A 12,194-nucleotide genomic window follows, 5' to 3' on the forward strand; every position below is an offset into this window, starting at 1 on the left:
ACATGCAAACGAAAGGTGAAGGAAATGTGTTGCTTTTCGCCTTCAATTGAGAATCGAAAACACGAAGGGAAATGTCCCTTGAGAATAATGTATGAAAATGGCTTTTGCCAAACAGAAAAACGAGTCCAAGTTTTTCGACATTCTTCTATGTATATGAAGTACGAAGTACCAAGACAATGGTCATATGTTGATCTCCATGTTGTCGATCAGTCGAACCTTTCCAAACCAGGCAGCGACACAGAACACAACAGGCCTTCTGATCTTTTCTACCGACTCCAAGCTTTCTTGGTCGACAATCTGGCCGCATAATTCACAAACAATTAGAAATTTCGAGCGAAGCTTCGTTAAGTTTGCTGAAAAATTAGCTTACAAGACGTCTCCCGGAAAGGAGGAACAAATTAATACAAGAAAAACGAAGTAAGGTACAGATTCTTTCAAAATAGGGGTTTTAAAATGCAAAGCTATAAGAAAAGCCAATGCAGTAAAACAAGTTCATTCTACGACGCTCACCTCAGCATAATCAACTCTTCCACCGGCTTCACTAATCGCTTGGATGACCAAGTCTCTCAACTCTTTACAATTAACTTGTCCCTTTTCTGCAGAAGATCTAGCTTCTGACAATGACTTGCTTATAGACAGTGCCTGCATATCACCAAAAATAACACACTAATACTTGAACAGAAGACACTGCTAGAGCAAGAACACTGCACAACTCAAGTTCTATATTCGCAAATAATGAGAAAGGCTAAGTGCAGTTGCAAACCTTTTCCCGTTCTTCAGGTGAGAGGCGCACATTGCGTGAACTCATTGCCAGGCCATCGTCTTCTCGCAGTATTTCAGACCCTATCACTCTAACGGAAAAATCGAGATCTCGAACCTGTACAAATACAAAGAGAGCGATAATCAATAAGCAGCTTCCAACAAATGTGGCTAAACATCATTTAATCAGAATGTCATGTCTAAAACTACTGCAGCAATTAGGTTTGAAATAGCCAACTTAAGTAAAGCAAACAAAGTTTTTGAAACCGGTTTTAACCCAAACCCGAAATATATGATCTGCAACAATTATCCATTCAATTACCGCAAGCAACTCAAATCTTCAATGAACACAACATTGGCATCAGGTTCACACAATAAGTTCTCACACCGAACATTTTGTCATTTCTTATATGAAATCCATCAAAATTTATCCTCCCATGTGCCGCAAAAGTGACAATTTCGTACAAGAATTTAACGGAAGTTGACATACACACGTCCTCGAATTCAAACACTAAACAGAATGCAAACAACAAAGACAAAAATTGGATGCAATTGAAAAAGTAGCGACAAGACAAGAGGTACTAAATCATGTCTTGGCCATCACTTTTCCGACAAAATCTTTCAAAGTTTTACACTTTCATGCTCCAATTCATTAACTTCTAGAAGCTTATGGCGCGGCGAAAATTCCACGAAAATAGATTTCATCATACATTTCGTAGAATTCGCAAAACCGATTGAAAATGGAGCTCAAAAAATTGAACAGGAACTCACCATCCGCTGAATTATCCGCCATTGTTGATAATCCTTCTTCCCAAACACCGCAACATCAGGCTCCACGATATTAAACAACTTGCTCACAACCGTCGCAACCCCTCTGAAAAACACCGGCCTGCTCCGCCCGCACATCCCCTTCTCCAACCTCTCGACCCTAACCCACGTCTCGTGCCCCACCCCCTTGTCCTCCAAGCACGACACCGTTTCGCCGCCGCCGCTCTTAACCGCCCCATTACTCGCACGTGCGCTTGCGTCCGTGCTTCCTCCGTAGTCGTACAGGTTGTGGGGGTTGAAGACGACGTCGACGCCGCCGGGAATTTGTGTGAGCTTCCGGATGTCGCCGTGGAAATCGGACGGGTATGTGGAGAGGTCTTCGGAGGGGGCGAACTGGCCCGGGTTCACGTAGATCGAGACGGCGAGGACGTCGGCGTGGGTGCGGGCTTCTCGGATGAGGGAAACGTGTCCTTCGTGGAGGTAGCCCATTGTGGGTACTAATCCGATGGTCTTGCCTTGGGCTCTCATGGCGCGCGACCACCTCCTCATCTGGCCCTTGTCCCTGATAATCTCTGGTTCTTTGGCCGCCATTGTATCAGCGTTTTGAGGAGGAAAGAGAGAAGGATTGGTGGAATTTAAGAAAGCAAAGGTGAAGTGACAAGTGAGGAGGAAACCGTTTATGTGGCGGGTAGGTTGGGTCACGCCTGCCTAAGCTGACCGGAATAAGGATACGTTTAATAATATAGAAAATTGTAGCAATAATTCCTCGATTTTAACCTAATTAGAGTAATGGTCATCTTAACTAAAATTCCATGACTAATTTGTCTCTTAACTCCTTAAAACGTGCAATAGTTATTTTTATGAACTCCGTTAGAACTTTCGTCAAAACGAGTCACATGTCACGCACATGAGGCTGAATCGAAAGACAAATATGAAAAACTAAATGCGAAAAATTGTAGCAATGGTGCATCAATTTTAACCTGACTATGGAAATGGTCCCTTAACTTTAACTCAATTGCAGTAATGGTCCCTCAACCTTAACCCAACTATAGTATTAGTTCTTCCAACATAACTCATTTTGATGGAATTCTAACAGAGTTAACGAAAAACGAAAATGACCATAGTTGCACGTTTTGATGAGTTAAGAGACCAATGGTTATAAAATTTTAGCTTAGGGACCATTGCTCCAAATTTATATGAAATGTTTGAACCCGAGCAAATTCTCGTGGAGGTAGCCCATTGTGGGTACTAATCCGTTGGTCTTGCCTTGGGCTCTCATGGCGTGTGACCACCTCCTCATCTGGTCCTTGTCCCTGATAATCTCTGGTTCTTTGGCCGTCATTATATCAGCGTTTTGAGGAGGAAAGTGTGAAGGATTGGTGGAATTTAAGAAAGCAAAGGTGAAGTGACAAGTGAGGAGGAAACCGTTTATGTGGCGGGTAGGTTGGGTCACGCCTGCCTACGCTGACCGGAAAATAAGGATATGTTTAATAATAGAGGAAATTGTAACAATATTTTTTCAATTTTAGCCTAATTAGAGTAATGGTCATCTCAACTAAAATTCCATGACTAGTTTGTCTCTTAACTCCTTAAAACGTGCAACTATAGTCATTTTTATGAACTCCGTTAGAACTTTCGTCAAAATGAGTTACATGTCACACACATGAGACTGAATCGAAAGACAAATATGAAAAACTAAAGAGAATTTTAACGAAAAGCTCCCGGTACTGTTCACTTTAATGAAAAACCATATTTTTACACTAAAATGTTAATCCTAGTATTATTCACTTTACCCTTTATTTTGTTCTTATCGTTAAAAATCAAAGTTTTTAAGCCATTTTCATTAGTTTTTCCAAAACTAAATGAGAAAGGCAAATATTCGTCAAAATGAGTCACAAGTCATGCACATAAGATTGAATCGAAAGGCAAATATGAAAAACTAAATGAGAAAAAATTGTAGCAATGGTGCATCAACTTTAACCTGACTGTAGAAATGATCCCTCAACTTTAACTCAATTGGAGCAATTGTCCCTCAACTTTAACCCAATTATAGTACTGGTTCTTCCAACATAACTCATTTTGATGGAATTCTAACGGAGTTAACAAAAATCACCATAACTGCACATTTTGATGAGTTAAGAGACCAATGGTCATGAAATTTTAGTTTAGGGACCATTTGTCACATCCCGGCCCAGGGGGACCACTTCCCGGGCCCGCTCCACCACCGTAGCACGATATTGTCCGCTTTGGGCTTACCATTCCCTCACGGTTTTGTTTTTGGGAACTCACCAGCAACTTCCCAGTGGGTCACCCATCATGGGATTACTCTAGCCCTTTTCTCGCTTAACTTCGAAGTTCCTACGGAACCCGAAGCCAGTGAGCTCCCAAAAGGCCTCGTGCTAGGTAAGGATGAGAATATACATTTAAGGATCACTCCCCTGGGCGATGTGGGATGTCACACCATTGCTCCAAATTTGTATGAATGTTTGAACTTGAGCAAATTCTCTTGGAGAATACTTGTATTCCCTCTTGGAGAATGTACATATTTCTCCACTTATAAATAAAGTATTTTCATCATATAAATTTCCTAATCGGAAATGTTCAATTTCTTAATCTTCATTTGAAAATCATTCTTACAAAAATCATTTGAATTGGAGATCGTTTAGTCATTCAAATGTATCAAATAACCAAAGATGTAGGTATTAAGTATCATATTAATGATGAACCGCTCATTTATTTGATACATTTAGATGACTAAACGATCTCCTATTGAATGTTTTTTTGTAGAGATGATCTTCAGGTTTAGGGTTTTATTGGTAAAGATATGTCATTTGCAAGTGAGGAGCAAACTCATTTCTTCAAGGGAGAATACAAGTATTATTCGATTTTCTTTATCCATACATTTATCATTTAAATATCATTTATATTTTAAATAATACTTGCATTCCCCCCTTTCTGGGATGAGGTTATTCTTTCACTTGTGAATAATTTATCTTTATCGTAAAAATTTTCATAATTGGAACCGTTCAATGTCTTAATTTTGATTTGAAGATTATCCCACGGAGGAAATGTAGGTATTATTCAAAAAATTTATTCAATTTAGAGGCTATTTAGTTATTCATATAAATTAATTCTTTTTTTTTTTTTACTACACACTTGCAAATAACGTATCTTCATCGTTTAAATTTTATAATCGAAACCATTCAATATATTAATTTTGATTGAAGATTATCCTGAAGGAGGAGATGCCTCATGCAAGTATTATTACAAAAAATTATTCAATTCAAAGGCTGTTTAGTTATCCATATAAATTATGTCTTCTTTTTTCTTTCTAATACATACAATATTATCTACAATGAGCTAAAAATGGGCTAACCATAATAATTTGACTCAAATTCACTTTTGGCGAGAATCGAACCTAAGATCTCTCATTTACAAGTGGAGAGGAATGTGACTAGACCATACTACTAAGTGACAAAACAAATCAAACATACTAACAATTATTCATAAAAATATGACTTGTCATCATAACGATTGATTTGTTCAACACATATGAATTGTTAAACAGTCACTGAATTAAATAAAATTTTCAAGACTTGATATAAAAAGAATGAACAATTTGAAGTTGAATACGATAAAATGATGTAATATTATGTAAAGAGTCAAGTATCATCCAAAACATAATACTTTGTTGGGAAGACTAGCACTGATTTGGATACGAAATAGAACCACTAAATTGTTGGTTCTCAATTCACTTTCTCATTACCAACTTAATTCTCTCCAACACAAGCGTCACCTTCCTCACATTATGTACAAAAGGGACCTTATTCTAATTTACCCACCCAACACAACAAAGCTTCTCTTTTTTGTTGTTGGGCCTAACTAAACATACAACCTCTTTCAAATTTTAACACATCTACATATGAACAACTAGAGAAACACTATTAGCATGCCACTTGATCTCTAAATTAAGAGATCTCTTCAAAGATGGGAAGCCTTTTAGATCTAAACGGACCCCATTCATTCATCAACTGCTCAAGCCCCTTCACAAAATCATCATCTATGCTCAATACATCCAATGACTCTGGCAAACAATTCATAGACCTCAACTCCATTAGCAACTCGTCCGCTCGTTTCCTCGACTTGCTCTCCTCGGATCCTGGAAGTCTACTGTGCACCACGTCTTCGAGAACCAAACGGGCCTCTTCGTGTCGGCCCTGTTTGATCAGGCACAAGCCCAAGTTACATGCCTTGTTCGAGTTAGGGTTGATCATTTGGGCCTTTCGATACACAACCTCCGCCATCATGTAGTTACCCTTTTGCACATAGGCCCATCCCAAATTGCCCTGTAAAATGTATCCAGATAAGTCACATTACTAATGTAACATTTTACTAAATTGTGAATCGAGACAATTGACAGCGTAACATACCAGTAATCTTGAGGTCTCCTGTGTAACTGAAACCTGAAACTTCTTTCCGTGAGAGCGGGCGATTTTAGTTGGTTTTCCGTTGAAGGCGGCGCCTTGGTATATCAACCTAAGCTTCCTCTTGAGCAAGTCAATTTGCTCCTCAACTTTGCCACATTTCTTGTACAAGTCAATGAGGACATTATCAAGTGAATCTTGGGCTTGTTTGGAGCAAAGGCCTCTAAAGGACTTGACAGCTTCAATGGCCTCATCAGTTCTGTCCAGTTGCTTCATCACCACAGCCATGTCTTTTAGGGCACTGTCCACTCTGTCTCCTGCATTTATTGCCTTCCAAAACAAAACTATTGCTGCCTCCGGATCCTTTTCAACTAGCTGAAATATTACACAAAAAAAAAAAAATTGGGCTTGATAAGGATGAAAAAGTTGGGCTAGTATTTGGGCTCCCATGGAAAGGCCCATATATATAAGAAACTGTCACTCTCTCCCTATTTTTCACAGACTGGTCCAGATCAAGTGGGCCAACACTTACTATTATTTTTATGACAGTCAAAAAAGAAATACTAGGAATTGATTTTTGTTGTTAAGAAAAAGTATTCAGGCAATTAATTACGACCGTCGACATTCGGCGTAATGCACATATATATAATTAGGTTTTACCTTTGTGAAAAGAAAAAGAAAAAAAACAAATGAGTTAAAACTTATGGGAGGATTTGCATGCATACCTTAGTATCAATTAGGATACCTAATATAACATTTGAAGTGGTTTAAACTTCTATTTTGTACGCAGATATGAACTTAGATAAATTGGTTGGAACATTGTATTTTTTTTTTTATTTTTTTTTATCTCTATGATAAATTGCAAAATATTCACTATTTGCTGTGTTCAAAATATTAATATAGGTGGAAGTATCGATATGCAAATTTATAGAAATATTGATAGATATATCGACATTGGTTGCCTTTGACGGAAACTATGGAAATTTATACTGGATGGGTATATATAAAACTTTTTTTTTTATTTTTTTTATTTTATTATTTTACAAATTTATTATTATTAAAGGGAGGGGGAGGATTTGAAACTTACAATAATTAAGGGGATGATGAGTTTCGAACCCAGGACTCTATCTATTAGAATGTTAGACCACATGGAAAGTTATGGAGTGGGTATATCACCCTTCCTTTCCATATTGATTCTTGAATTTTTGGACATTTCGACAAAAATATCAACAATTTTATGAATATTTTAAACACTGGCTGCGCGCACGTATATATACAACTTCTATTGTTCTACATTCTACGAGCCCAAAGTTAACTATTTCACGAAATTTATTAATGATTAAGCTATTTGGTTTAACGAAAGTATGTATTTAATTATGGATAAAACTTCACTATTGCCTAGGTGAAGATACATATCTTGTAATCAATTACCACATAGTTTAACTATATGTTTGAGATCTGATTTACACCAGTGAATGACATTGAGATCTGACTTACCACTTAACCCCATATAAACAACCTAATTAATTATTAAAAAGAGCCATAAAATTATTGAAAAACGAGGTCGATATTTCGATTGCATGGTAGGCAATAATCAGCTGTGAATTTGGGAAAAGAGAAAAGAGAAAGTGTGTATGAAGTTAAATACAATCATGTATTTTTCAATTGTTGAGGTGTTTGAATTGGGAAAAATTGAGGAAGTATTGGAGCATCAAAAACAAAAATGCTTGATTTGGTAATACTATAATCTCCATGGCAATTGGAGGAACAGCTGGACTCAAGCCTAAAGGGCGCGCAAAACAACAAAGCAGATATAAATGAGAGAGTTTTAAAGATGGATAATACATCAAAGCAAGCAGAAAAACATAGGCATAGCTGGCGATCTATCTCTCTTCTATTTATTTCTTTCGTCACGTAAGTTATAATCATAGTAATGAGGATGTATTTTTGTTTTACGTGCGACATAAAAATGCAATATATGCAGCTAAGAAAAATACATCTTGCCATGGAATTAAGCATGTAATTCAAACTCAATCCCTACTAATCAAACTCATCATATCCAGCAAAAGCAAGATAAGGGGTTTTATTAGGGGTGGTTTGGTATAGGATCTCAAACCAAAAATTTTCGGGATGGAAATTTGAAGATCAATCCCAAACTAAAATTTCGGTATTTTCAATTTTTGGGAATTCCGAAATATTTTTGGTATTTCGGGATGGTTTGGTATTCCCAAATTTCATACTAATTGAAATAGTAATCATTCATACCAAGTTAAATTAACATGCAACCAAAATAAAATAAGTAACAAACCCAAAAGCAAAAAAAATAAGTTACAAACCTAATCTATATGTTTGAAAACTAACAATACAATTTTTTGATTTCGTGTTGAAGAAATGGACACATTTGTGAGGGGTTCATACTGACAAATGTGGTGATAAAGGGCTATGGTTACTACCTTAGACCACACCAATTATATTGCTACTAGTAGTCAGCAACAATTCAAATGTATAATAATACATATATATATATATATAATCATATATATTATTTATTTTCGATTTGGTATGGGATTACCGAAAGATTGAGTAGACAATATCGAATCCCCAACCGAAATTTTGGGATCAGTTTGGTATTTGATCCCGAAAATTTCGGGAATTTTGGTTTGGGACTTTTTTGGTTTGGAATCGGGATTCTTTTGGTTTGGTTTGGGATTTTCGGAAATTTTTTCCAGCCCTAGGTTTTATGACATGAACCAGCTTAAAATTGACCAACGATAACCCCAAAGACTAGATCGCGGACTTAACCGTCGTCAAGTTTGCTACAGTAGTGTGTTCTGCTTTTACACACCCAAACTTCGAATTCTCTTTTTTGTAGTTTAGATTTTATATCGCTATGTTACGAAAAACGACTAAATTGAAAGAGTATTTAGGCTTGGAGACGAACCTGAGCATGTTTGGCTCTTACATAAGGACTATCACCAGAAGGAACCTTGTGAATAACATGATAAAGATCATCTTTCTTCCCCTTTGTGCTGCGGCTGTTCGTCTTCCAACTTCCCTCCATTCTTTCTCCTTTTCCCTCTTAATTTCTCTGGATTAATTGGCTACAATAATAATAATAAAAAAAAGAAAAATAAATAAAAACAATAATATTGGAGGAGCAGGGTCTTCTCTCTCCCTTTGGAAAGAGAGAAGGATAGAAATCACGAGTCCAATTTATACAAGCATCATGAACATTGTTCTATATCACGGCCCCGTTCATATTTCGTATGTTTGTTCTTACGCAACAGCCAATCGAGTACCCAGCGACGTGTCGTCCGGGATACGTGTCACGCTGAAATTCAACCTTTTTGGGATTCCTTGGGCCCCGCTGTAGGGTTAATTTGTTACCATTAGTCAAACCAGTTGCCAATACTAGCTAGATGTATATTCCACTTTAATCCTTTTGATTAGGGATAATGTAATCTTGTTCATGTGATTAATGAAAGTTGAATCTAACCTATGGCATAAACAGATCGGTCGTCATATTTTTCTCGGTAATTATTAAAGGTGGGGTTAGTTTTTCAATTACCTAATTAATATAAACATATAATTCTTCCCTTACCTTATAATCTCAATTTTGGGATGAACTTGACGTGATTATGTTGAGGCTCTTCTAATAACAAGCATTGTGTGTAATCGATGAAAGTTATGCATATGTTGTAAATAAGTATTACGAGATTTCTTATTATATATACAAAAATATATACTATCTGATTGTGTATAAAAATTGACGATTACACAATGTCGATTCTTCTGGCCAAGCTACCGTAACCCTTACCTGCATGTTGCATATCGAACGCTAAATTGCCTTTTATTTATTGTATTAATGGATAGATTAGCATCAGTGGTCTCTCCTTTTTGTACCAAATTCATGTGAGAGCCGAGAGGAAATGGCTTTTTTTCTTTTGAATAATGAACTGTAATAGTATTTTACCACCTAATCATTGTTAGTGCATGCGTCCACTTCGACTAACCAAGCTAATTACATTGCATTCTACGTCCAAATTAAGAAATGAAGAGGTGTGTGGAAAAACAAAAAACATAAAAAGGAAGACAATCTTTTTGAGACAAAGGCGATAGATGTATTGATGAGAGGAAAGAGGATTACAACAAAAGGAGCAGTCAGACCTCAGACAAACAGTCTTCAAGTAAAACATCTCAAATAAAATTGGGTGATTCTTCAAACCAAAGACCAGGGCTGGTGGAATAGAGACTATAGCGGGTAAGTCTATGAGCAACTTTGTTTGCTTGGCGCCTGATGTGGGTAAAACAAATTCCAGTGATCCCTGAAGAAATCTTTCTGGAACCCTCAACAATGAGACCAATATCGGAGAGGTCCAACGAGGAAGCGCAAAGAGCTTGGGTGATCTGGAGCGAATCATTCTCAAGAACAATGTTTTGAAAACCCCTGGAAGACGCCAAAGCAAGACTCTTCCTGACCGCTAAAGCTTCAGTAAAGAGGGGGGAATGGACATGAGGAAGAGACTTAGATAAGCCTGCCAAAAAATTTCCTATCGAGTCACGGAGGACCGCCCCCTATTCCACTAATAAGGCAATTACCAACAAGGCGATTTGCATTCCAAACTCAATCTACATTTAGCTTCAGCAGGCTAGGCCTAGGCTTTACCCACTTTACCCCTGGAGAGGTCGGGAAGCGGCAAAGGGAAGAAGTAGGAGTAGAGATGAGGTGGAAAATTCTCGTCCAGGAGAAAGTGCGAGGGACCATGACATTAGAAGGATCATATTTGCTAGACCAAAGCATAGAATTCTGAGCAGTCCAAATATCATAGGAGTGCATCAAGATTAAATCAAATATATACTTATCCAACATAGGAATGAGAGATATCATCCACTCACCGACCGTGGGAGATAAATTGCCACTGGGTAGACGGCCCAAAACCGATAAGCTCCACACACAGGCTGCAAAAAGATAGTTGCGGAGGATATGGATGCCAGTTTCACCTTCACTGCAACAAAGCACACACTGGGAATTAATAGTAATGCGGCATTTGACTAGGTTGGACTTGGACGATATGATGTCCTTACAAAGGCGCCACGCATTCATTTGGACTTTTGGCGGGACTTTTGCTCCCCAAACCTTCTTCCAAAACAGAGAAAGTTGAGACTCCCTAGAGGAAGAGGCTCGATTAAATTTTCCCGTAGTCAAATCAAGATCAACATGGTAAGCGCTATGAACCGAGAATAATCCTTTCTTATCAAAATGCCAAATAAGCCTTTCCTCCAGGAGACGATGACTAATGGGAAGTGAAAGGATGAGGTTGGCCTCAAATTCCGAGAATAAAGCCATTATAACATGGGATCTCCAGTATTTCCTTTGCGCATTGATAAGATCGCTAACAAAAAGAGAGTTGCAGTATGGGGGCCTGCGCAACTACTTTGACCAGAATCTCACGACTCGTCGAACTTAAGAGCTTCATTTTCCAGTTTTGGAGTCGCTTCCAGAGACGTTCTTTTATAAAGTTGAAGCATTGGCCTATATTCCTTCCCACAAACGTTGAGAGGCCTAGGTACTTGTCATGTTGCGCCATCCGTGTCACCCCTAGATTAGAGGCCAAAGAATCCTGCAAGTTTCACTTCACATTTATGCTAAAAGAGACTTCGCTCTTCTGTAAGTTGATCATTTGGCTCGAGGCAAGTTCGTACTTGTGAAGGATTAGCTTAATTTGGTGGCACTCATCTTCAGTTGCTCTCGCGAATAGAAATCTATCATCCGCAAATATGAGGTGGTTAATATAGGGAGTATTGGAGCAAATCAAAATACCATGGATAAGCCCATCTCGTTCCTTTTTTGCAATCAACGCCGAAAGACCTTTGACATAAAGGAGGAAAAGATAAGGTGACAACAGGTCTTCTTGCCGTAAGCCTCTCGATGGGTAGAGGTAATCTCTTGGCACACCATTGATTAGAAATGCATATGAAATTGTCTAGACACAAGTCATAATCAATTTGGTCCATTTGCTACAAAAACCGAGACACAGAAGGACATTTCTCAGATATCCCCATTCAATTCGATCATAAGCCTTGCTTATGTCGAGTTTCAAGGATAAAAAACCTTTTTTTCCCCTGTGCCTCTTGAACATAAAGTGAGATAGCTCCGTGGCAAGAATTATATTGTCAAAGATTTGTCGACCTAGAACAAAGGCGCTTTGGTGATGGGAAATAACATGCTGGAGAATTGGCTTG

At 37.9% G+C, this 12,194-nt stretch overlaps 2 protein-coding genes across 2 annotated transcripts; both read right to left on the bottom strand.

Annotated features, from left to right (window-relative positions):
• Positions 1-16: 16 nt before the first annotated feature.
• Positions 17-2,257, bottom strand: LOC137727868 (pantoate--beta-alanine ligase). The gene is made up of 4 exons (XM_068466705.2): positions 1,531-2,257; positions 764-877; positions 511-642; positions 17-297 (listed from the first exon to the last, which is right to left on the bottom strand). Exons 1-4 carry the CDS (start codon positions 2,116-2,118, stop codon positions 181-183), a joined length of 951 nt encoding a protein of 316 aa, XP_068322806.2. The 5' UTR covers positions 2,119-2,257; the 3' UTR covers positions 17-180.
• Positions 2,258-5,214: 2,957 nt separating this feature from the next.
• Positions 5,215-9,137, bottom strand: LOC137729834 (protein SULFUR DEFICIENCY-INDUCED 1-like). The gene is made up of 3 exons (XM_088678431.1): positions 8,893-9,137; positions 5,958-6,326; positions 5,215-5,873 (listed from the first exon to the last, which is right to left on the bottom strand). Exons 1-3 carry the CDS (start codon positions 9,010-9,012, stop codon positions 5,496-5,498), a joined length of 867 nt encoding a protein of 288 aa, XP_088534557.1. The 5' UTR covers positions 9,013-9,137; the 3' UTR covers positions 5,215-5,495.
• Positions 9,138-12,194: the final 3,057 nt, after the last annotated feature.

This window comes from Pyrus communis, chromosome 10 (genome assembly GCF_041283825.1).
Source record: "Pyrus communis isolate YQ-2024b chromosome 10, ASM4128382v1, whole genome shotgun sequence".
Taxonomy (NCBI): domain Eukaryota; kingdom Viridiplantae; phylum Streptophyta; class Magnoliopsida; order Rosales; family Rosaceae; genus Pyrus; species Pyrus communis.